At 55.2% G+C, this 24228-nt stretch overlaps 8 protein-coding genes across 8 annotated transcripts; 4 read left to right on the top strand and 4 right to left on the bottom strand.

Moving 5' to 3' along the window:
- Positions 1–82: 82 nt before the first annotated feature.
- PUNSTDRAFT_56854 (uncharacterized protein) lies at positions 83–1353 on the top strand (the record flags this gene model as incomplete). The annotated part of the gene is made up of 3 exons (XM_007378906.1): positions 83–488; positions 551–923; positions 996–1353. The coding sequence occupies 3 exons, from the start codon at positions 83–85 to the stop codon at positions 1351–1353; spliced, it is 1137 nt and encodes a 378-aa protein (XP_007378968.1).
- A 469-nt stretch (positions 1354–1822) lies between these two features.
- On the top strand, positions 1823–4691 carry PUNSTDRAFT_80077 (beta-glucan synthesis-associated protein). Its single transcript, XM_007378905.1, has 14 exons — positions 1823–2127; positions 2179–2247; positions 2306–2499; positions 2555–2645; positions 2699–2843; positions 2894–2937; positions 2994–3058; positions 3114–3312; positions 3363–3599; positions 3649–3699; positions 3750–3879; positions 3933–4120; positions 4172–4341; positions 4392–4691. The coding sequence occupies exons 1-14, from the start codon at positions 1858–1860 to the stop codon at positions 4483–4485; spliced, it is 1947 nt and encodes a 648-aa protein (XP_007378967.1). The 5' UTR covers positions 1823–1857; the 3' UTR covers positions 4486–4691.
- A 215-nt stretch (positions 4692–4906) lies between these two features.
- Positions 4907–6730, bottom strand: PUNSTDRAFT_140438 (uncharacterized protein). The gene is made up of 3 exons (XM_007378904.1): positions 6631–6730; positions 6077–6476; positions 4907–6022 (listed from the first exon to the last, which is right to left on the bottom strand). Exons 2-3 carry the CDS (start codon positions 6419–6421, stop codon positions 5180–5182), a joined length of 1188 nt encoding a protein of 395 aa, XP_007378966.1. The 5' UTR covers positions 6422–6476; positions 6631–6730; the 3' UTR covers positions 4907–5179.
- Positions 6731–6853: 123 nt separating this feature from the next.
- Positions 6854–9564, bottom strand: PUNSTDRAFT_48908 (heparinase II/III family protein). Its single transcript, XM_007378903.1, has 4 exons — positions 9155–9564; positions 8722–9099; positions 7486–8666; positions 6854–7435 (listed from the first exon to the last, which is right to left on the bottom strand). The coding sequence occupies exons 1-4, from the start codon at positions 9401–9403 to the stop codon at positions 7006–7008; spliced, it is 2238 nt and encodes a 745-aa protein (XP_007378965.1). The 5' UTR covers positions 9404–9564; the 3' UTR covers positions 6854–7005.
- A 332-nt stretch (positions 9565–9896) lies between these two features.
- Positions 9897–11854, bottom strand: PUNSTDRAFT_117650 (thiolase; the record flags this gene model as incomplete). Its single annotated transcript, XM_007378902.1, has 14 exons — positions 11728–11854; positions 11614–11658; positions 11531–11561; positions 11401–11480; positions 11289–11349; positions 11124–11236; positions 10798–11065; positions 10542–10746; positions 10452–10490; positions 10343–10401; positions 10185–10293; positions 10068–10129; positions 9989–10013; positions 9897–9937 (listed from the first exon to the last, which is right to left on the bottom strand). Exons 1-14 carry the CDS (start codon positions 11832–11834, stop codon positions 9897–9899), a joined length of 1245 nt encoding a protein of 414 aa, XP_007378964.1. The 5' UTR covers positions 11835–11854.
- A 1464-nt stretch (positions 11855–13318) lies between these two features.
- PUNSTDRAFT_140436 (uncharacterized protein) lies at positions 13319–17068 on the bottom strand (the record flags this gene model as incomplete). The annotated part of the gene is made up of 14 exons (XM_007378901.1): positions 13319–13971; positions 14024–14083; positions 14137–14277; positions 14331–14337; positions 14396–14575; positions 14624–15152; positions 15213–15684; positions 15738–16057; positions 16111–16248; positions 16300–16395; positions 16446–16454; positions 16514–16870; positions 16926–16985; positions 17036–17068. 14 exons carry the CDS (start codon positions 17066–17068, stop codon positions 13677–13679), a joined length of 2697 nt encoding a protein of 898 aa, XP_007378963.1. The 3' UTR covers positions 13319–13676.
- A 2207-nt stretch (positions 17069–19275) lies between these two features.
- Positions 19276–19971, top strand: PUNSTDRAFT_48907 (uncharacterized protein). The gene is made up of 3 exons (XM_007378900.1): positions 19276–19300; positions 19357–19892; positions 19940–19971. The coding sequence occupies exon 2, from the start codon at positions 19370–19372 to the stop codon at positions 19850–19852; it is 483 nt and encodes a 160-aa protein (XP_007378962.1). The 5' UTR covers positions 19276–19300; positions 19357–19369; the 3' UTR covers positions 19853–19892; positions 19940–19971.
- A 931-nt stretch (positions 19972–20902) lies between these two features.
- On the top strand, positions 20903–24043 carry PUNSTDRAFT_80062 (SET domain-containing protein). Its single transcript, XM_007378899.1, has 9 exons — positions 20903–21061; positions 21110–21178; positions 21228–21269; positions 21327–21442; positions 21501–21618; positions 21678–21692; positions 21745–21897; positions 21956–23279; positions 23331–24043. The coding sequence occupies exons 1-8, from the start codon at positions 21002–21004 to the stop codon at positions 22046–22048; spliced, it is 666 nt and encodes a 221-aa protein (XP_007378961.1). The 5' UTR covers positions 20903–21001; the 3' UTR covers positions 22049–23279; positions 23331–24043.
- The last annotated feature ends 185 nt before the right edge of the window (positions 24044–24228 follow it).

Below are 24228 nucleotides of genomic sequence, written 5' to 3'. Positions count from 1 at the left end.
GAGGCAGAGTGAGTCGTCAGTTTGACCGCAACATTGCCAGTGCAAGGTGCGCGCGTCACTCACGTGCTCGCCAACGAGGCTAATGGCTTTGGCCCCGGCAACGACTGCAAGTAGAGGAGAGATAGCCCTTCAACCGTCTTACTTCACGTCCTCACTGTATGTCCACGCCATTCGAGAGGATATCGAACGCCTCGTCCGGTTGTTCTCTGCGCGGTATCTTTCCTCTCCTGGTCTAGGCCCATTCGCACTTTTCAAGCAGCTATGGGTAGAAGAGGGCTGGTGTTGGCTGCACTTGAAGGTACTAGAATACCGTGCCAGAGACACATTCTTGGCCACTACCCTTCGTCTGTTCTCGGAGCGATGTTCTGAGTCCGAGCCATCTTTGACCCGAGTGCTTGCGCTTTGGGCGATATACACCTTTTTCTGGACTCAACCATCTGTATCGGCACCGACCGCGCATTCCGTAAGCCGGATCAACATACCTCTGGGTGAGTGTCGTCAATCTGCGCGTACCACATCCCTAAGTTAAAAGTTAAATTGGGAAGCATAGATGTGTACGCCTCGCTCTTGGACCTACCCACCCAATTGAAGGGACAACCGCTGGTCCGCCTGCACCCATATACGGTGTTTGTTCTCGACAGACTACTGCAGGCTGGGATATTTCATATCACACCGGCATCTCATCTGTGCGCCCTTAACCCTCGCGATCTTCCTCGCGAGGTTTTTGTCCCCGATGCCTCGGGACCCGGCAGTGCTCTCGGAGCAGAATTGCCGGGGTTTACATCGGATGTCTCTGCCACAGCCAAACGGAAGGGCCGTCCGACAAAACGGGAGAAACTCAGAAAGGCTAAAGAAGCGGCCTCCGGGCTTGGGAAATGGCTTGAGAAAACCGAGTTGAACTACCGCTTGGAAGAAGGACGATCGTCGACACCGAGCGACCCAGTGCCACATGGGGACGAAGGCACGACCCATGTCTTGATCTGTAATGGACCAAGAAACACGCGAGAATTGTATAGGCAACGAAAGTCAACACTGCTGGATGTACTGGAAGAGCACTCGCTCAGTGACCATGGGTCGTCGGCCGCGCTCGAAAACGCCAACGAAGCCATACTGAGCCGCTTACAAAAGATCAAACATACGGTTGACGGTAACAAGAACTGGCCAGAAATCGAAGATCAAGATGGGCTGGCACGGGTCGAAAGAGTGGTCGTAGGGTACCGACGACGTGGTCAAATCAACGAGAACCCGTTGAGCGCAAGAGGAGGGCTACTGAGTTTACTCGAGGGTGCTGGACGTGTTGAAAACGAGCAGCCCAATTCCTGGGAAGGCGGCGGGGAGGAAGCGGAAAGTTGACCCATCTCTGGAAGGGGAAGCTGCGTGATGTACCGAGGCCGGCGTCCTTGTGTATGGTATGTAGAGTACGTTTTGCCATTGTGCTGTTGAAATATGATATTTTGCCCTTCGATATTAACGTGCCGCAGAATATATACTGGAGTGATATTATGGCAACGTTGGTGCAGATATAGCGTACCGTTACAGTGCCAGGCGTTCTTGGGCGATCTGCATTGGCTAAATGGATGGCGCCTCGGCCGGGTGCCGTAAGCGGATGGATACTTAAGCGAGCGCGAATAGTGCGCTGCCCGCCCGCACATTCTGCTCATCGTCTTGAACGTTGTGGTGCACATACCACAGCTGGTCGGGATCTGCGTATACTCACCGGCACCCTCTCTGCGCAACGACTGCGATGGGAACAACAGAAGAGATGCAGCTCCACGTGATCCACTCATTCCTTGTTTCCCCCCCACACATCACGACCACCCCGAGCTAGGCGAGCCCCAGGCATCTCCAGCTGGCGTTATGTCCCGCAGTCCTTACCCGTTCACCGCCAACAACTCTTCCAATCAAGGCCCGACACCCGCTGGCTATGTACAGAAGCCAAACCAGTACCCCTCCGCCAATTTCTCCACGGCGTCCCTTGGGGCCAGGCCCTACGGCAACGCGAGCCAGACTCCCTCCACAACCAATCTTCTACCCCCTGGTGCCCAGGCTGGCGCACAGCGAGGCGTGCAGGCCACATTTGCAAGTGAACCCCCGCAGTTACGGAACATGAAGAGCAACAGCTCTCTGGTACGTCCTCCATCTCACAATCGAGCTCCATTGACCCCCAATCTCAAACAGAATGACACTCCTTACACTGTCACCAAGGAAGGCAAGACCGCGTCTATTGCCCCCTCCTTATCAGACAAGGTTCGTCGGCATGTTTGGCGTGTGCACGCCGGTTGAGAACTAACCTTCTCATTGTCAGTTCTCCCTCTCTGCGGATCCTGTGCAGTGGGGCGCGAGCCTTTCTATGAGCCAGCCGGAGCCTGACGACTACCTGCACAACCCTGACCCCCGTCGGGACCGCAAGAGCGATCAGGGTGGTACTGTCTTCACTTACCGAGGCTTCACGAACTTGGGCTGCCTGCTCATCCTGATTGTTGGTTTGGTCACTCTTTTGTACGCTTTCCTCCCTCCGTCTCGCGCGAGTACCTATTCTCATACGCCGATGCAGTGCTGGATACCCCTTGATTACGTACTTCACGAAACATCCTCTTTCTACATTCGGTGGATTTAACTTCGGTGGGACCAACGCATCTGGACAGGTGTGCTCACCATCATACCCTATTGTAAACGCAAGTGCTCATTGTGCTATCAGGTGCCCTCAATGCCCGGGAATTGGGGTCTCATTGACCTCGATACACCGAAGGAAGTATACACCAAGCCAGGCTTCACCGATCAATCTACTTTTCAGCTCGTCTTCAGCGACGAGTTCAACACGGACGGGCGAACGTTCTACCCAGGTGAGCACATACACTCCGTTATTCGAAGAGAACGCGACTGATGAATTCAGGCGATGATCCGTACTGGGAGGCGGTCGACCTTCATTACTGGCAGGTCCGTGTCTTTTCATGCGGTGAATATGCCTGCGTCTCTGATATCCCCCTTCGCAGACAAACAACATGGAGTGGTATGATCCGGCGTCCATCACTACGAAGGACGGTTATTTGCACATCACGTTAGTCTCCCTTCAGTCACTTTGGTGGAAAAGGCTCACATAGCATGATTGTCAGCTTGTCGCAGAAGGAGACCCATGGACTAGATTATCAGGGCGGAATGATGACCACCTGGAACAAATTTTGCTTCACCGGAGGCCTCATAGAAACTGCTGTTTCGTTACCAGGGGCCAACAATATCGTCGGTCTTTGGCCGGCAGTTTGGGCGATGGGAAACCTGGGTCGCGCGGGCTACGGGGCTAGTTTGGAGGGCATGGTGAGATCCGTCCGGTATTGCGATTCTTATCGCTGACCACACACGCGTAGTGGCCGTACACATATGACGCTTGCGATGTCGGCACCCTTCCCAACCAAACTCAGAACGGCCTTCCCCTAGCAGCCACTGTGAATGGCGACAAGAGCGAAAACGGTGTCTTGTCTTTCCTTCCTGGCCAGAAGTTGTCTCGGTGCACCTGTCAAGGCGAATCCCACCCTGGTCCTGTTCATTCCGATGGCACATACGTCGGTAGATCGGCGCCCGAAATTGATATCTTCGAGGCACAGGTAAACATGTCTTTTCTCAGATTGCTGGCGCGGCTAACTTCTCTCCCAGATAACAGGAGATCCGCGGACGGGACAAGTCTCGCAGTCAGGACAATGGGCGGTACGGTGTTCTCCTTGCCGTTACTAGATCACTCATCGACTCGACTTCAGCCCTTCAACGCTGGGTACATATGGTTCAACACAAGTGACAATTTGATTATTCCCAATGCGTCGAGTTCCGAGCTGAACAGCTACATCGGAGGCGTGTTTCAACAGGCCACTTCCGTCGTCACTGCGACCGGTGCGTTTCACAGTGGCTAGCGTGGCACCCCGTGTTGTTGATTGCCATCCCAGACCAAGGCTGTTACGAGTTGGAACAGGACTGTTTCTCGGTCTATGGCTTCGAGTATAAACCCGGATTTGACGGCGCTTACATTTCCTGGATCGCCGATAACAAAGTGTCCTGGACGCTCATGCAGGGTGGTATGGCGGCGGATACCGCAGTGGAGATCAGTGCGCGACCTGTGCCGCAGGAGCCTATGGTGAGGAACTTTCCGTGCCCGCAGCTACTTTAGTCTAAACGCCGCCCGTAGTACATCATTGCCAACTTGGGGATGTCGACTAACTTCGGCACCGTTGACTTGGCTCACCTGACGTTCCCGACCACCATGAAGATTGATTACATACGCGTGTACCAGCCGCAAGGAAGTACTAACATTGGTTGCGACCCTCCGGATTTCCCGACTGCGGCATACATCGAACAGTGCGTCCTGTGTAGCGACTCGTGGTTTGCGGTCGCTAAGTTCGTGATAGGTACATCGAGGCGTACACAAACCCCAACTTAACTACCTGGAGGGACGATTTCGGGCAGCCATTCCCCAAGAACCGTCTTATTGATCAGTGCTGAAGAACGTGCCTCCTTCGAAAGATCAATCACGCTCATTTGTTCGTATTGGACGGTCTGTGACTGCTATTTTATTACCTGTTATTTGTTCATAGCATCCATTCTATGATGTTGTTGTGCAGCTTGCCGCCTTATCTTTACCTTGTCATGGCTTTGTATTCCCGCTTCTCCGATAGGATGTCGCGATTGTGGATGCAATAGAATCGTCGTGCTACGCTAGGATCGTCCGAGTGATCTCAGCAGGAGGATATCGCGCACCGTTTCGCAAGTTGCCTCTGTCCAGCCATTTCGAGGTTCGCATCCCAAGCTCGCCGTGCACTTGCGACCTTGCTTGCACTCACCTGCAGAACGTTGCCAACGACCTTGATAACCGCAATACGAAGCTGAAGAAGGCCGTTGACACAATCAAGATGTGAACGCATCGAGATTACGCGCTAAGGCACATAAAAATAGGGGTATATCGAAACGAGAATAGCGAACCAAGCCGACACAGGGGTCGAGAGCGCAGACAGTATGATGGTGAATCGTCCAGCGTATATATTCGGCATGTACAAAACCATAAGAACAAAGAAGACAAGAACCGAGAGCCAAAGGCGCACACTTCAAGTGGGACCGAGTGCATAAAGATAGATGAAGCGGAGCCGAAGTCCATCCTTCTTTCCGCCAGGTGATCACGGTTTAGAGTGAGCCCCGCCTATTAATACCGGATGGCGTTCGGGTCGTACATGTTCTGCGCGGGCGCAGCACCCTGGTGATGGATGGGCATGCCGTAGTCGTAGTTGTGTCCAGCCTCCTGCATCTGCGGCTGGGGGCTGGGGCCACGCGCATAGTCGTACGGTTGAGGGCTGGGGCCACGCGCAAGGTCCGCGTAGCCGCCAACGGGGGCGAGGTGCGCGGGACCAGCGGTGAAGTCGTGCTCCGGGACGATGTTGTGGCCGTCGTTCGAGCCAGCGCCGTATCCACCACCCATGCCACGGCCGGCGACGTTTTCCTCGTGACCGGAACCCGAGTGGAACGAAGAAGCGCTCGAGTTCGCCCGGCGGTGAGTGCCGGGGATATCCAAGCCGGTGTCCTTCTCCGCCGGGTTCCAGTCGATGGGCGCCATGCGGTCCTCGAAGGAGGACGACGGCTTGAACTTCCACTTGCGAATGATGGTCCAGATGATGGCGAGACCACCGACGCTGGCCGCGATGGCGATGAGGATAGTGATCGTGGTCTTCGCAACCTTGCCGGTGGAAGTCGCGCCCGAACTGTCGTTGTTCGAGGTGGCCGAGTTGGAAGCGGCGGTGCTGGTGCTGGTGAGCGTGATATGTGCGACGGAGTGCTGGGTGGTGGCATCGCTGTCAGCGGCAGAGGTGATACCCTGAAGGTTGAGCGTCTGGGACGTCTGGGACGCAGGGGTGGTCGTGATGGTAGTCGTGCTCGAGCTGCTGGTCGTCGAAGACGAGGTGGAAGACACGCTGGAGGACGTGGACGAGCTGCTCGACGAGGTCGAGGAGCTGGAGCTGCTGGAAGTGGTAGGCGTGGAAGAGGTGACCGCCTACTCAAGCCGGTCAGACGGTGATCGCGATAGGTCACGGGGAATTGAACGCACAGAAGAGGATGTGGCAGTAGCCGAAGTCAGGGTCGAGGTGCCCGAACTGGTGGTCGTCGTTGCACTGCTGGTGATCGCGACTGTGTTGGACGTCGCGGCCGAGGTGACAGAGGTCGCAGCGCTGGTTCCAGTGCTGGTAATGCTAACAGGGTCTGACCCGGCACCGATGACGGCGCCATCCTGGGGGGCGGGGGCGCGCTTCTTCAGCATGCGGTTGAGTTGGGTGTGGTCGCGACGGTTCAGGTCCTGCGCGGCGTGGGCGTCGGCAACGCCGGCCACGAGCAAAGCGAGCGCGACATAGGTAACGAGCGTGAGGGTAAGCTTTCGGGGCTTGAGGGCGATCATGTTTGGTGGATGTAGTGTACGTGGGGTCGAAGGGACGAGCAACCGGCTGTGGACTCTGCACGGCAGGGCCAAGGGTGGAAATGGCGGACGGGGTGGAAATCAAAAGGCAAAACGAGACGAGTCGGAGAGCGCCGAGTTGACGGTTGGAAACAAATGATGGATGGCCGACGGTCAACGACGGTCGAGCACGGCGGAGGGAGGAGACATACGATGAGCGGGCTTGACTGGTTGCTCTTCGCCGTAGGCTGGCGGCAGGTTGGTTCGAATGTACAGAAAGAGCGAGATCCGTGCGGGGGCGCCGTAAACGAGTGCGGGCGGGGCGAGAAACAGCGGTCGAACGACGAACGCCGTAGCCTTGTCAACAGGCTCCACCCCTATGGCAATGCCCCTGTCTCCCCTCCCCATCACGCCCCCAATCACTCCCAACCACGTCCCGTCAATCCACATCATCGATTAGCATATAGACCCTGTGTACATCACAAGACGTCCTGACTACGCGGTATAGAAATCTGTCCATGAGCAGCACAGCTACGGCGAGAAGAAAGTCGATAACGAGAACGAGTAGTAATAGTAGTAGTAAGCGTTCAGTCGTGGCTCGTCAGCGACCAGTTGTCCAGGGAGACGGCCGGCGGCGTCTTGAAGTCGCTCGCCGACATGCCGTCCCACTGCGGGCTGAACAGGACCTGCAGGCTGTACGTGCCCGCGTCCAGGCTGATCGACACCACCGTCACGCCAGGGTTCGGCTGATCACTCTGGCCGGCAGGGAGAGGGGGGTCGCTCGCGAGACGAACAGCGTCTCCAGTCGTGATCGTCGCGCCCGAAGGTGCGTTCAAGATCTCCATCTTCACCACCTTGCCCTCGATCGTGAGCGTCGCCGACGTCCCCGAAGAATCTACCGACACCGTCGCGTTTGTCTGCAACCGCCACATGATCGGCGCAGACGCGGTGATGTCGTCCTGGAGCAGCACTTGCTTCCGCCCGTTGATCATGCGGATGCCGCGTTGGTACGATGACCTGTGACCCCATCAGCCTCCAAAAATCTTTCCTATCACTAGGCAACGTACACGTTGAAGTATGCGCTGGTGAGATCCGCGACGAAGTACGCAGTGGAATCGCCGGGTACATCAAACACCGTGCTAGAGCCCTGCTGGGTTCCGGAAGTGTCGTGCTTTATGCTGGGCGCAGCAGCCACGTTCTGGTTCTGCGCATCCACTATGATAGCGTTCTGGCCTTCGGTCCGCTTGCGGTAGTACAGCCAGCGGACACTGTCCTGCGTATCGTTGCTGAAGTAGTCGAGCGACAGGTAATCGGCCGAGCCGTATTCTCCCGCAAACCGGTATCCCATCGCGTCCAGCACAAAATCACCAGCGTCGAGATCATTGTGCGTCTGGTGTCCCTGATTCTTCCCAGCTTTCATGCCGACGTACAGCGCGTTGATGTCCGTCCAACTGCTGCGCATGGAACCCCATTGTGTCAATTCGTCGTCAAAGAAGTGGTCCAGCGCCAAGCCGTCCCAGAACGCGCCGGAGACCGTCGGGTCATACCAGAACATGCTCCAAGGCTCCGCGGCATCATGCTGGTCACGCTGGAAGAGCGCATACATCGGAGTGTTGTATACCATCGAGTAGAACATCATAGAGTTGGCGGTCGAAGAGAACTTGTTCGGTCCGTGATCTCCCCAGTCGAAGAGCGAGGTGGCGCCCATCGAGTACATGTGGTACAGCGCCGTCAGGTGGTAATTGGTGTTCGTGTCGAGCAGGCCATGGTCGGAACCGGTCGCGGTCATGAGTGCGGACGCCATTTCGGCGTGTCCGGTGGTGCCGAAGTACCAGTAGTTGGCGGTTTCCGACCAGGTACCGTCGGTCGAAGGTCCGAATGCGCAGTTTGCCTTGGCATTGGGAACGGTGAGGCCAAGGATAGAGTCGGCTATACCCGTGGTATCGTCGCCCAAGATGGCCAAAGCACCCAACGTGAGGCCGTCATTGCAAACACAATTCCAGTTTCCGGTGACATTGTTCGACCACCAGCCGATGGCCAGATCGGTGAACGCGGTCTGGCCAAAGCTAAGGCCGTACTTGATCATGGTGAACATGATCTGGCTCCTCTGATCGGGGGTCCACATGTCGTACAACCAATCGTACGCAATCGCGAATGCGGCAGTCATCTCTGCGGTGTCAAGAAAGTGTGCCGAGTTCCATTTGTCATCGTCTGGACCGAAGGACGTTGTACCGTTGCCTGCTGCGTTCTATTCCGGGTCGAATCAAAATCTGACAACCACGGGGCGGAGCCAGTTGGCATACCTGGATTTCGGACCACGCCCTATCCACCCACTTCGTGTCATTGCTCATACGGTACGCATACGCAAAGGCCTTGATGCGCATCTTGATCTCGCGCGAGTTATCGAGGATGCCGCTGTCGCCGTCCATATGGTAGACGACGGGCGCAAGCGAGTAGTACTGTGTAGCATTGTTGAAGATGGACTCATTCCAGTACGACATGTAAACGTCATTCGCAATGAGATCGGGTAACGCCTGCCACTTGTACGCCGGAGCAATGAGGCGCGGTCGGTCCGTACGCACCACCGTAGGCTGAGGGTCGGCGGGTTGGAAGGGGTCGGACGGCCACGAGACGGACGAGCCGGAGATGAAGGTCGGACTCGTAAACGCAGCAGAATTGGTCTGCAGGCAGACACCATTGGTTTCCGAATGATACAGCAGTTGAAAGGGGTCTCACCGTCGAAGGGTATAATGGCATCTCGTAGTAGCTGTCCGTCGCCGTAGCGAAGATACCGATCGCATTCTTCGCGCTGACAGCGGAGCTAGCGGCGGCGGGGCTGCTGCCACCAGAGGAAGACGCGGAACTGGTGCTGCTGGAGTTGTGACGGGTGCCGACGACGACCCCAACAACAACACCGATGATCACGAGGATGGCGACCGGGACACCAAATTTGATCCAGGGACTAAGGCGTTTTTTGGCGGGCATCGGGGTGATATAGCCCGTCGACTGGTGGTAGTAGGGATCGCCGGAGCCGTAGGGGGAATTGTGATGGAGGTTGAGCTGGGACCCCTCTTGGAGGGGGTCGTAATTAGCCATGGCACTGCGTGGCCGTGTGAGAAGTTAAGGAGCGAAAGGAGAGTCGAGATCCGAGATGGGCGGTATATGTAGCGGGGAGAGGGTCGGGGGGTCGAGGAGGAAGAAGGTGAAGAGGCTGCGGCACTTGTGGGCGGACTGAGACCGCCTGTGACACGCCGAACACTTGCAGCCCCAGATTGATCTCCCGTCCTTGTTTCGGACACGGCAACGTCTCGGCCCCCATTTTAGCACACCTTCCGGCCATTTGCTCTCACTTCTGGATCACACTGGAATGCTACTAAGTAGGACGCATCCCAACACAATCCAACACAGGCCTCGCTACGTGTGTACGTTCTCTTCCTACAGCTGAGCACCACCGCGCTCGGCATCCGTTGATGATAACTCAATCTCGAACAAACACAGCCGCAGCCCCCATGCCAGACCCTGGCGCATGTTAGTTTTGTTCATAGACTGCACGCAGTCGGACTCTCTCACCGATACACATGCTGGTTACCAATATCTGGTGTCGAAATCGTCATGGGTATATCCTACTCACCGGAGTGACATCACGCACCTTCCCGCCTCGTCGTTCAAGCTCGTTGAGCCCGGTCGCGATCTGTCTGGCACCGGTGCACCGTGCCAACGCCGATGTGTCAGCAACAGGCCAGAGCGATCAATGTGCAGCACATATCTAGCGGGTGTCCGAGCGCAATGGCGCCGCCATTCACATTGACCTTGTCGATGTCCAGGCCCAGTTTGCGAACGCAATACACGTACATGGAAGCAAACGCTTCATTTATCTGCCAAGCCCTGAGTCTGATGTTGGCCGAAGAGAATGTGCAGCTTTACCTCGAAAAGATCAACATCTTCCTTTGTGATTCCGACCTTTTCTAGAACCATGGGAATGGCTGCGATCCGTCAAATGGCGATTCATTGCCCTTGAGGAAGCCCGGCTCACCGATGGACGGTCCGATGCCCATGATCCTCGGTGCGAGACCTACACAGACGCTGTCAGCACTACCTGAATAGGCAACGACCTCATACTGACCGGCCACCGACGTCGTGACGTGCTTAGCCAATATGGGCAAACCCAATTCTTCCGCTTTCCTCCTGGTCATGAGCATAACTGCCGCGACGCCGTCGGTGATTTGAGACGCATTCCCGCCTGTGGTTTGCGCCCTGCCCCACTGGGGAAAGGCAGGCTTGACTTTACCCAGCGCTTCCCTGGTCGTCCCAGGTCTGATCCCATCGTCCTGCCAGCAACAATGAGTATCAAGTTTCGTCTAGCCCACACTATCATGTACTTTCGTAATAACGACGATAGAGCGCTTGCCAGTCCCTGGATCCCGGGCATACGCGTTGAATGGCACAATCTCTCTGTCAAAATAACCGGCTTTCTGAGCGGCCTCGGCGCGCTGAAATGACATCGCGGCAAAGGCATCCATGTCTTCCCTGCTGATGTCGAAGTCTTGAGCCACGTTTTCGGATGTCCATCCCATGGGCATGGAACAATCCTTTGCGACCGGGTGTGCAGCAATCTCCTCACTCGGAGGTGAAGCTGGCTTGTCCGGGCTATAAGGAATAACGGTGAGCATCCAAGTTGGACTAAACGTGGACCGCGCTGCGCAACTGTGCTGTCATGCTCTCGACGCCGAGAGCGAGACCGATTTCAATCTGCCCTGCTCGAATCTGATTCGAAATCGTCGTCACGCTCATCAAACCTGATGAACAGAACCGGTTGATCTGGCGAGCCGGCATTCAGCATATCGAGTCCTGTTCTTGACTGGGAGCTTACCGTCTGCACGGGTGTGGTGTCCGGAAATCCCGCCGCTAGTGCAGCAGAGCGAGCTTCATACCTGCAGAGCTGATGTGAACACGAGCGTACATGACAATAATGCAATACAAACACAGGATCTGGAATGCGGACAGCTCCAACGCATATATCTTGAACCAAGGCGGGATCCACTTTGGAGTGCGCTATCACTTTCTGCACAGACAAATCTGCATGAATTCAGATTTTGGGTACGCCAACAATACCTTGAACATTTCTATAAGGAGTTCGTCACTCCTGCATACATGTGAATACGGCGAACTCGGATATTGATGACCATGACTCTTGCCTGGTGTCCTTGAATCCTCCCTTCTTAGACTTGCACAGCGGACTCCTGTGGAGGTGCATGTTAACATCAGAAATCTCGACGGCAATATATGAAGCTGGAAGCTTCTCGTCGTACCTTATGGCCATGGTGACGACCACGTCGTCCGGGCTCTTGCGATGCAAGGCAGGGAGGCCATTCGAGCTCCCAGAGAGATGCGAGGTCAATTGCTTGATGCGCTCCATGCCAGACGTTCCTGTTGGGGGTAGATGGTGGTGGTGGACGTTCACTGCAAGAACAGGGTGGCTGACCGCAGGTCCCTCAACCCCTTCGCGGACCGGCACAGACGATTGCCGGTATGGGGTAACTCGCCGTGTGACCATGGGCTCCGGCAACCCACTGGCAAGCTTCCGAAGGTTGATGTTAAAGCCCTCTGTCCTCTTACGAGCGACAAAAAGCAACCATACTCCGAGAGGTCGCCAGTCATTTCTGATGTCGTCCCCTCCAGTTCATGCCGACAGTGGTCGCTTCAAGCACAGATTTATTGGCAAGTCATGCGCAAGAACCTATCATTTATTGACTTGTTCAAACCATGAGCCAACCCCCGATCACCAGACATCGGTGGTAAATCCTCCTATATGAGACATGTCACTACTGTTGCTTCGTACTCATAGCATAATGCACAGTGAACTTGACGGACCCCGTCTTTCGCGGGCTATATCACGGAAGAAGGAAACACGACGGTATGGTATATGTATCATCACTGGGAGCATATTCGTTAGAGCACATGCTGCTTGTTAGACGATCTCGAAGCAGTCCTTGAGAGGTCTCGGAAAGCGGGGGTCGAGTCCATGATCATTACTGGTGGAAGCCTAAACGAGTCTCGTCATGCGCTCGCCTTGGCCGAAGAACAAGGTCGATCTGCATTAAACCTTTCGGTGCAGTGCATTGAGCACATCAGACAGAGCTATTCGCGACGGTTGGATGCCACCCTACTCGATCTCGAGAATTCGATCAGTATGGTGGCGGTCCTGCGGCATATCTTCAGGCGCTGGAAGCCATATTAGAGGAGGATACAAAGGGGAAGAAGCGGGTAGTTGCGATTGGCGAATGCGGTCTAGGTGAGCAGATCTGGTCCACGGAAAATAGCCATTGATCGTTTTCATAGATTACGATCGGTTGCATTTTGCACCCGAGGAAGTCCAGCGACGCCATTTCCGTAAGCCGTACACCGTCTGCGTTGAGTTGCTATAGGCTAGATCAAACCTTCAACTCCACGCCTTCAGGTTCCCAGCTCTGGCTAGCAAAAAAACATGGTCTACCTTTGTTCTTGCATTCTCGCGCTGCGCATGCCGATTTCGTCCAAATTCTCCGCGAAGAGGGCTTCGGGATCAACGGTGGGAGGAGTGTCGGTGCGAAAGGGGGTGTCGTACACAGTTTCACTGGGACAGCCGCAGAGGCTGCAGAACTGGTGGGAACGATCCGAATCCATATACACCCGCTGTTTATGCACTGTTCTACAGGTAGACATGGGTTTTCACATAGGGTACGCCATCTTATACTTCATAGAGCAATACACTGTACCTCCTGCAGCTTCAACGGGTGCAGCCTTAAGACCGAGGAGAACGTGGCAACGGTGAAATCCGTCCCAACATCTCGCATCCTACTTGAGACCGGTGAGTCATATTCATCGTCGCGATATTCACCGTGAAATGCAACCGCGGCGGTAGATGCTCCGTGGTGTTCTTTAACATCAACACACGCAAGTCAGAAATATCTTGCTAGTATTCCAGCTGAACTGCAATACCTCTACATGTCACCATCCGTCAAGCCTGAAAGATTCGTACCCGGTAAAGCCGTGAAAGGACGCAACGAGCCGAACGTCATCGGCGCCGTCGCTTGGGTTATTTGTCAAGCACGCGCGGAGCAATCATTTGAGAACTTTGTTGAAACTGCGTGGAACAACACGGTAGATCTCTTCGAGCTTGAGTCATTGATGTAATCCTCTTCACTGTGCGCATACATACAAATTCGTGGGATAGGGTAAAATTCAAACCAAATCAGCCGACTGCCTGGGTACGGCCACATCAGATGGACCTCGGTTGGTCTGCCTGAGCAACTAGCTTGACCAGAACGCGGTTCAAGGCGATGATCCCTCCTTCTGTCAAGCGTGCAACCGCGCGGTCATTCTCCTTCTCCGTCGGTGGTATCGACGACTTGCTTTTATCGACAAGCGTTCGAGCATCTTGGATGACTTTTTCAAGCTTCCCCTTCTTGCGGTATAACCAGTTTATTTCGGTCTCCAAGCCGGTAGGTGGCAACTCGAGAGCACGACGGACAAAGCCTCGGGAAAGCACGTATGCTTTCTCGCTGTAAAGACGGCTATAACTGGTAATAAGCCTCCAGTGATCCAAGTTATTTATCAACTGGTTACCTGCTAACCGAACCTTCTTCGGTTCCCCTGAGTTTCTCATACGCAGGCTCGCAGAACCAGCTAGCGGATACACCATCAGCATGCTTCTGAAAGGGATCAATGTCAGTGCTCACGGCTCTTTAACCAGCACTAAGCCCTGTATTGAAACCAGGGCTTGAAGCAAAGATGACCTGGCGGGGCTCCAGGTCTCGGTCTTGTCTCCCGACCACGTCCCAAGGATGCTCAAGCAAACTTTCCCCTCCTCGTAGAGATTGCTGACGGTGCATGATGAGAAACGACGATCGACGAAAGAAGTGGCGACACTCACGGATTTACTGGGGAGAAAATATCAACATAGAGTAACACAGCCAAGAAAAACCAGTTCGCGCGCACCTCTTCCGTTCCCATGGGTCCAGCTCAGAAAATGCGCTTTCGGCGGTGATTGAGGAAAATCTGATTCCAACATCCAGTCGATCACAAAGGGGGCATCTTCGTATGGTGTATTCTCAGGACCAATGATCAACGTCCGCAGAAGATCAGTACGGTCTTCATACGCTCGGACGAGTATAGTGTCTAAAATCTGATCAGGCTAACATCTTGCCACTGGCAATTCGCGCGCACCTGGTAAACTGCTGGATAACACTCTATATTCTTTTGCAAGCCTCGAGAGAAAGTGCCTAGATGGTTGTCCCGGAGTAGTCGTATAGAAAGCGTGATCAGCTGGGGCAGACGGAAGAAGCGCGAAACGGGTCCAGTTGGTTATATCATCGTCAGGTGTGGTCAGTTGAGACTGCTCTGATCGTGTCTTGTCGGAAGGCGTTTCTATTGGCTCCTGCTCGCTGTCCCTCTTTGAAAATGTGGGTGCCGCAGCAGGTTCAGGTATCGAGGACGTCTCTTTGTCCTCTATGGAGTCAACGTCCATTTCATCCTCCCAGCCGTCCTCGTCCTCGTTCACGTCCGCCCACTGTCCGTTGGAATCCATCACTTGGATGTCGTTGCCGTCGTCTTCGGAGGAATGGATGGAAAGGCCGTCATCGAACATGTCGTCCAGTTGATCCATGCCGTCGTAGAGCTTTGTAAGACGTTCCAAGGGAAACACCGCGGCCGTACGATCAGGCAATCCAACTTCAACGCTACCATCCAGACGCAGCTGTAAAACGAGGCAGATCATGAGCGGGAGGGCTTATGACGCAGGTGTTTATGCACGAACATCCATCACTTCACCAAGCCAATTGAGTGATCCATCGTAGCATTTACTCGATGTTACTTGACCATCACGATGAACTGCCGCTCCGCCTTGCTTCGCGAGGCTGACGCCAATGCCATACATCTCTGCTCGCCACCCGACCAGCTGTCCGTCCTCATCCAGTTCCGGAGGCTCCCTAGCCCAATCTTCAACTTCGCCAATCTTCGGCACTCTGAAGCTCCCTGCTCCATTGGTCGTCCCTTCCCGATGAATGAGGACAAGATCGCCGCGGCTCAAACCAAGTCCTTCATGCGAGGAAGACATGGGACCAGAAGGGTCGTCAATGCCGTATGCATCTAACTCAAGCAACGATGCCAAGTCTTGGGTATGATCGTCCATATAGCGCACGATGCAAGTCCGGTCCACGGCATTGACGGATTGAACAACCGCCGGTCGACTGTGACCTTCGCATTTCCATAGGACGTAATCTCCAGGCCTGACATCAACAGCATCGGCAATCTGAAACAGGACAATCCTTTCAGCACTCACCACGCGTCGGTATCGCTTGGGTTCAGGTATGGCACCAATGAAGTCGACGGGACATTTCGTTGACTGGACCCGTCTTGCCACAGCACGTCAACATTTGTCCTGATGTCTTGCACCATCAAGGTATTGACCTCAATAGGACCGTTGGGATCTCCTTCTCCGTGCTTGGTGATAGGGACGAGGGAGCTGTCTTTCAGATGAACTCTATCACCACGCCTCGGCGTGCAATCTGACCGCAACCGTACCAACGTCAACTGCGACAATGTGTTCCCGTACCAGAACCGAGGTGGGCGTGGCTTTTGAGCTGCATGGAGTGGATCTAACTTTTTGCAAACTGCGTCGGACTTAATCTTTGAAGAAACCAGAGACAACGGACCGATTGATTGATAGCAAGCCACGAGACTGCTAGGACAGTATGCTTGACGTCCAGAACTGTATCTGTTTCTGCCGGTCTGGGCATTGGTGTATGAAGACCGAACATAGGTAACATGAACGCGGGCTCCGGCAAAATATCCTATGAATGTAACGTCAGCTTGAGCCACGTTAGCAATATCCACGCACGCACCTTTCCCTTGTCGCCAACCATGAGATGTGCACTGAGTTCGGGGACGCGCACAAGGCGGCGGCTTCCTTCGACTTGAACAATAGCTTCATCGAACATCTTTAACGAGGGTGAGGAGTCGAACGCGTGGAAGTGCTAGTGATACATACCTCGACGATCTGATTGGCAAATATCTTCAGATTGGGTACATCGGGGTTGGCTGTTGTTCGTGGCTTACCTGTCCTATCCAATCGGCATGCACCACGAAATCGCCAAGTTCAACATCCTGCGGATCCTCAAGCTCTTCCATAGTTTTCCAGCCTTCTATTGGCGTCTCATCAACGGCGTGACAAAGCAGGACTCTGCAGTCCACGTTCGTGATTATCCCTGAGGGTATGTCGTCTATATTGCGTTTGCACAGATCTCCGGGTCCGAAAGCTCGATCCACAAGAACGAGTTCCGATTCGTGAACAATGTCGCGTCCAGACGGATGCGCCCACGTTACGCCGACTTCACCATTTTGAAGCGGGCGCAGGAAGGGATCATCGGAGTCCTCTCCCTCCAAAGGGAGTTCTTCTTCATTACTCCAGGACCTCTGTGAATAACGGAAAGAGTAAAGCTGAGTTCGCGTGCGATGGATGGATACTCACGGTTATTATACCGTAGTCCTGCGGTGCTCCATTACGATGGACGACATCTTCCACGTAAAACTGGGGAACAATTCAGTTTGCGATACCAATGGCAGCGCTCGTGAGTATACCTTAGACGATGGTTGATGGGTCTTTGCCGTCATGAAGATGGTTCGGAGGACAAGCAGCGGGCGGGTGTGGCTGAGCATATATCAGCCACGGTTCCGGCATTTTCATCTCTTCCAGTACAACGTGCACCTTACACCAAAAGCTTACGGTGCGAGTCCTCGGCTCCAGTGTTGCACTTGGACTTGAAGAAGCCGAAACCCCAAGGTCTTCATCGTAAAGGCGCTCGCCAACCATTGAGGGTCGATTTCAGCCAGGGCATAGGCTCTCGACGTTACCCGCTACACATGACGTCTCCGTCGGTACCTACCCGGTCGTCAATTCATGGTATGTAACGGAGATTATACGTTCGGCGTATTCATTGCAGAGTAGTCATCAATGAATGCGCCGAAGGTTTTCCGTTCAGTGCAACTCATTCTAACCCCTGTTTTGCAACTCGTATCAAAGACAAAGGGACGTCGGAAGATGAGCATGAAAGCGAGGCTGAAGAGATAGAGATTGTTCTGCCAGATGCTCAAGTCCCCCGGAGTGCCAAACCACCGGTATCTCAACTGGCCATCCACCAAAACACACGGGGCACGCAGTTAACTTTGAGTGCCAGCATGCGGTCCTGGAAACCGAAACGGACTGCAAACGAATCGCCTGACAAGGATCGACCTTCGAAGAGGCCGAAACCGTTACCTACAATATCCCAACCATCCCCGGTTATCACGCACGGAGCTAAACACACCTTTAGTCACTCGCCTTCGAGGATGTCCCAGACCTCAGTAACTCATCGCATGCCAATTACCCGTAAGCTCAGTTTGGGTGCCCGTATTAAACATCGCGTTGATTGTCGGGAAGCTTCACGTCGGCACGCCGCTTCGACGCAAGGCAGCTCGTCACCTGGTGTTCGAAACTTCGATGAGTTCATGCGCAGCCCGTCGTCCAAAGGTATTCTATTTTCCATTGCTCAACTTCGCTTTCTCGGTTTACCATTTATCATTCATCGTGGATATCCTGGACAGTTGTCAAACCTGAAAATTACATCTCTTTTGATCAAGTATCCACGCGTCCGCTCCCAACGGCCAACAGCACACAGCAGCAACGTCTGCACGGATCGACTTCCGCATCTCGCGTGGTCACAGGAGGGATATCTTCGACAACTTCTCCTGGTCGGGTTTCTGCGTCTGACTTGGATGCACAACGCCGTAGGAAAACGTCGGTGAAGCATCATACAGGTCGTTGGCCCCGCAAGTCTGACTGGACGAAGCACGAGATGATCAACCTGGCATCCTCTGACGAGGAGATAACTCCTGTAAAAAAGAGCATGCTTCCTCATTCTTCGAAAGACGACGTCATCGTAATCTCGGACTCAGATGATGAACCTCCTGCATCTGCCCCGGAGGTCACCATGATTCATCGTGATAAGGACCCAGGTAAGGGATTTTATTGCTGTTGACGTCTCAAGTAAGTGAGAATGCTGCAGTCATCAAGAGCCAGCTCCCGTTACCTTCATCACGGCGGGTTTCCTCGTCACCCGAACCGGCCTTGTCTGCGGATGCCGAAGAGAATGTGGATCCTTCATTCGTTTCGACGGATCCGCTCCCTCTTACCGAAGCCACGGAGGACTTGTACAAACTGCATATTGGACCCGTCAATGCTGCTCCCTCGTATGCTGCCATCCCTCCTGCGCCTGCATCCACCCAGAATCCGTCGCGCACTCTCACCCAGACGTCTACGTGGCTGCATACCAAAGAGGGTCCCTTCAGGGACAAACGTGCCGAAGGGTCCATCAGCGCTATTCCCTCCCGCCGCCGTCGTGAAGTGGAATGGAAACCCGATGTCTCGCCATTCAACCATATTCTCAACAAACAACCTTTGTTAGCAGCTGCGACAGAACCCTTAGGTACACTCCACCTTGCGCAGCAGAACGAGGAGGATGTTCTGCCAGCCCCAATTCATATACCGACAACCCATCAACCGACTACTGGTCCCGCCCTGCAAGAGAACACCGATGCTCTATCGTCAATTGATACAGCTGAACAAATTCAAGTGAAGGCTGAACGGGGAGATGTGCTACCCATCGGCGAACGAGATCTGTTGCCCACAACTGGCGCTACCCCTGCACCTCCTGCGCAAGACCCGCACACGTTGCTGGGGGCGAGACCAGGATTTGTGATTGACCTCACTTTGGATTCGGATTCGGATTCCGGATCGTCTGAATCGAAGTCTTCGTTGTCAGACATACCGGGAACGGATGCCTGGAAAAGTACGCATGCATTGCAAGGGTACGTCGTTCCTGGATCTTGTCATTTGATCATGATATCTTCAGCTCTTTGTGTAGCATGCTGTCGACCATGAGTAGTCACCGGAGGTTTGACAGGGATGGCGCACCGCGTGCGCGGATTCAAACCCCGCAGGTTCCGTCCAGCTTGGCAGTGCATCGGGCGTTGACTTCGGAGCGTGTCGATACGGAACGAAGCCCGGTTCGCGGCGGTGATATTCAGCAAGAATCTCGTCCTCTTGAGGAGCCCAGCGTTCTAACTGATGTCGCTGCCAATTCTGCGCAAGAGGGCTCATCACTGACAACCTCGGAGGGAAGAGGGATGCTCCCCGTCCCGTCGGAGCCTGTCGCCTCCGCATCGGAAGGAGAAGATGCGATCTTGCACTATCCGCCGACTGAGGACGAGAAAGATGCGGGGCAAGACGCCTCGGATGCCTCCTTTGATGTGCCACAGGGAACGTTTCTGTCACCAGATATACCCAAGGTGAGTTTTCACTCCGATCTGTTATTGACATATTTATCTCGACTAGGGCTCGTCCGACAAAATCTTGTATGACGGTGATCTGGAATTTCTTCCTTTGCCCGACACGCCTGACGCAAGTCCAGATTTTCTGCTGTCTCTAGAGAAACTCACATTCTACAGGACCCGCTCGAAAACTTGCATGACGCTCATGAGGATATCGTTCCATTGCCAGACATGCCTGACGTGAGCTATGATTCTTTGCTTTAGCTGCTGAAGGTATCAATCACCTCCCACAGGTGTCTTCGAACGTGCCTTCACAAGGCATCCACCCCCTGCAATTTGTTCCGTTGCCGGATGAGCCTCAGGCAAGCTTAAATTCGCTATCCGGTGCTTGCATCTCAACCCGCGTAGGTCTCTACGGAAGCCTCCCCGCGTGACATTGATCGGGACTCTGTCTCATTGCCAGACAGACCTCAGGCGAGCCCCAAATTTCCATTGCGCGTCATGCCGAGAGTCTGACCTCGTATAGGTCTCCACGGAAACCTCGCTGCTTGATGTCGATTCGGAGCCTGTCTCACTGCAAGACATGCCTGAGGCAAGATTCTTTTATCTTAGGGATGATAGGAGTCTAACCGCGTGTAGAATACTTCGGAGACCTCGTCACGCTCCTTGCCTTCTGAAGCTCCCTTGCCACCGAGGCGTTCCAAGAGAAACGCCCAGAAGTTGATTGCACGCTCGTCGGAGTCCTTTCGGCCAAAATCAAACGAACGGGCTGCGAAGCGTGTGCCCTCTCGTCCGCAAATTGCTGTTGTCAAATCCGCCGAGGTTAAAGATTTTTGGGAGGGTCGAAAGCTGCCTTCACACATTGTTGCCGTCATCGATTCAAAGGCGGCCAGGGAGCTGTTGAGGCCCAAGACTTACTTTGCGCACGAGCTGAAATGGGAAGTCGAAAAGTATATGACTCAGATGCCCAAATACATGCGCATACCGTCTGTGCTGCGCTCGATTTTCACTACAAACATTCTCACGGGGACGACAGACGAGCCAAGAGCACCGGTCATCCAGGTCGTGAACAACGTCGACAACCAACCGGTGCCACGAGCGGAATTCCATTATTCGAACAGGATCTGGCATGGGAAGGATGTTCCGCCTCTTGACACGGACAGCCTGGTGGGGTGCAGCTGTGAGCCATACTGTGACCCAAATTCCATAACATGCTCGTGCCTCAAGCGGCAGCACGAGATGACGAAGAATTCGGGGCTCAAGGGCTTCATGTATCAGGATAACGGCAGGCTCAAGAAGGCGAGTTTTACTGCGCACACATGAAGTACCTCTGCTCAATATGCGCAGGACATGCACGAGTACCCTATATTCGAGTGCAACTATCGGTGCGCCTGCTACGACGAGTGCAAAAATCGGGTACGCGTAGGGACACATCGTAAGCTCCGCCTCTCATCCTTTGGTTCAGGTGGTCCAGCATGGCAGAAAGGTTGCCCTGAATATCATGAAGGCGGGTGGCTCGACCTTGTTGGATGTTGCGGGCCTTCGCTGACTCGTTGTTCGACAGACGCCTAGGAAAGGATGGGGCGTTTTCGCGGATTCCAAGGCTATCCCCGCCGGGACGTACATCGGGACGTACGCCGGCGAACTGCTCACCAACGAAGAGGGCGAGGAGCGAGGCCGGTGAGCTTGCTCCTTCGTCCCCCGCCTCACGCTAGACCGACCCTGCCATCCCTTCGAGGCTCTATAACAAGTTTGGCCGGACGTACCTGTTCGATATCGACTTTTGGTATCTCAAAGGTCCGGACCCGCTGACGTGGGAGTCCATATATGTCTATGACGCCTTCCACGCAGGCAACGTGCGTGCATGGTCCGCTTTCTTGCCAGCCGAGATCGACTCACTCTACGATATACTTAGTTTACTCGGTTCATAGTACGCTCCGTGCATGACCTCTTCGTTGTTCATGCTCACGCCAGCCTTTCAGAACCACTCGTGCGACCCGAACGTGGTGATTGTCCCGTGCTACATCAACGAGGCCAATATCGACAAGCCGCTCTTGACCTTTTTCGCGCTGAAGAACATCAAACCTCACGAGGAAATCTGTTTCTCGTATACCGGTGTACCGGGAGACGACGACGTGAGATCATTGCGTTGACATCGATTGTAGCCCAACGCTAATCAAACTCCGGAAACAGGAAGAGGAGGAGGTTAAAGAGCAGCCTACCGATGGCATCTATATCCGCTGCCGATGCGGGTCAAGGAACTGCAAGGGCAGGATGTGGAACTGATGTTTGCTTGGCAGGCGTTATTGCTAGATCTATAAACGTTTTTGGCCGTGTAGAAGTACAACATACTAATTCCTCCTTCCGATCGTCAAACGTCGTGTATACACAAGAATTTCGTTACCAATTGCCCTGGCATGCGTGAAGGGAGAGGCCCAAGCGATAGCAGCTACAAAACTACATAACGGAGACATGAAGCAGGGATTATATAAGAGTAAGATAGGCTTAACGTCTAGCAACGCACGGCGCGTTATCGGCGCTTGCTGAGTTTCTTCTTTCCGCCGGCGGCCGCCTTGGTGGCGGTAGTCGTCGTGGTTGTTGTGATCTGCTCGACCTCCTTCGTCTTGGGCGTGACGAACCAGCTGGTGAACGAGCCGGTCGTTGCCGCGCCGGGCGGTGCGGGACTCGCATCTCTCGATGCGGCGCTCTTCCTCAAAAAGCCACGCTCGCGGCTGGCCGAGCGCGAGCCCGCGTCTTGCACGACGACCGGCGGCTCGGGCTCGGCGAACGAGCCGTGGTCGTGGTCCGAGTCGCGCTGCTTGCGAAGAAGGTTGTGGCCTCTGTCGTGCATCATGGGCACGTATGCCGCCCGTGAGGTCTCGCCCGATGAGCGCGTGCGGACACTGTCGCTCGAGCGAGCGAGCGGCGTCTGCGCGGATGACGGAGGGGGGATGACCTGCAGCGGCTGCAAATGGCCCTGGAGCGGCGTCGGCATCACGAGCTTGCGCGGGCGATGGCTCGGTGGTGGGCGGCCGGACGCAGAGGTCGCCCGCGAACGCACGCTGGACGCGTACGCGCCGCCCTCGCGGAAGGTCACGGGCGTCGAGTAACCTGATTCCCCGCCGATGCTGCGAACGGAAGGCGCCGACGGAGGAGGGGAACGCATGGCATGCGCAGAGGGCTTGTAGGATCCCATGGGTCCGGATGGAAGGATGGGCGCGTGTTGAGGAGCTTGACCCGCTCCGGGCGCAAAGTCGTGTTCGCGAACGGTATGCCTTTCCTCGTAGCTGGCCATGGAACGGCCAGGAGGCGGGACACGGAGCATGGGTTCTGGTTCGAGCTCGTCATACACGTCGAATTCGCCCTCGCGGTGGGCGTGGGCGTCTTCGGGATGGATGTAATTCACATTCGAAGTGCTGGGGAACATGGCGGCGCTCGGAGGCGGACGAGGATCGATCGGCGTGATAACCTCCTGCGCGTGGGTCGACGGCGAGACTCGATGCGAGCGAACGATAGGCTGAGTGGCATCGTCAGTGATGCAGGGCCAGATGGCATCGGCGGCACTCACGATTGACGGCGGGGCGTTGAGCGCGGATGCGGCCTCCGACCGCGTGCGAGCATGCGAGCCGGGCCCCTTGCCGATATTCAAGCCGACGGCCTCGTACGGACTGCTGTGGTGCCAGGCGTAGCCGAGCGGATCGGTATCGTCCAGCTGGTCAATCTTGTCCGTATTGGACGCATTAGCTGTGTGGTTCGAGAGCATCGAGGGCGCAGTGTTTGTCTTGGGCGGGGCGAGGTGCCGGGAGGAGGACGCCACGGTACGCGAGGGCCGGGAGAGGACCTCGAAGCCCGATGCTGAACCGGAGGCGACGCTGTGCGTGTACTGGCTGCGTACGTGGTCGAGGTGGCGGTTGCGTGCAAAGGGCTCGGCGGTGCGCGAGGCGGAAGGATCTGCACGCGAGCTCTGGGACGGTCCTGGATCGCGTGGCTTCCAAACCGGAACGGCGCGGGCATCCGGGCGGCGATAGCCGCTGGTGACTACCGGCATGGCGCCGGACACGAGTGAAGAGGTGTCGGGCATCGAGGGCGGCGGTGCGTGGAAGGGTGCCGGTCCCGCTGCTTCGGAGGCGCGCGAGGTGCGAGCGGGAGGTGAGCCCCGCGGCGGGGAGCGTTGGCTGTCGGGGACGGAGGCGTAGGAGAGCGATCCCACGCTCGGATTTTTGAGGTGTCCGTGGTTGAGAGAGGTGGTGGAGCGGTGTTCGTGTGAGTGAGCGGAAATCGTGGGTGATGACGGCTCGCCGAAGGACGGGGGCGTAGACGGGCCAGAGGAGGAGGAGGAAGAGGAGGCGCTGGCGCTGAGCTCAGGCGGCGAGCTGTGCAAAGGCGTGAGCGTCGGTGGGCTGCGCAAGGACAAAAATAGACGCACGCTGCCACCAGTCTTAGGTCGGGGTGGGCGATGTGGATAG

This window comes from Punctularia strigosozonata (assembly GCF_000264995.1).
Source record: "Punctularia strigosozonata HHB-11173 SS5 unplaced genomic scaffold PUNSTscaffold_1, whole genome shotgun sequence".
Classification (NCBI taxonomy): Eukaryota; Fungi; Basidiomycota; class Agaricomycetes; order Corticiales; family Punctulariaceae; genus Punctularia; species Punctularia strigosozonata.
This window is presented reverse-complemented; position numbering and strand designations above follow the sequence as displayed.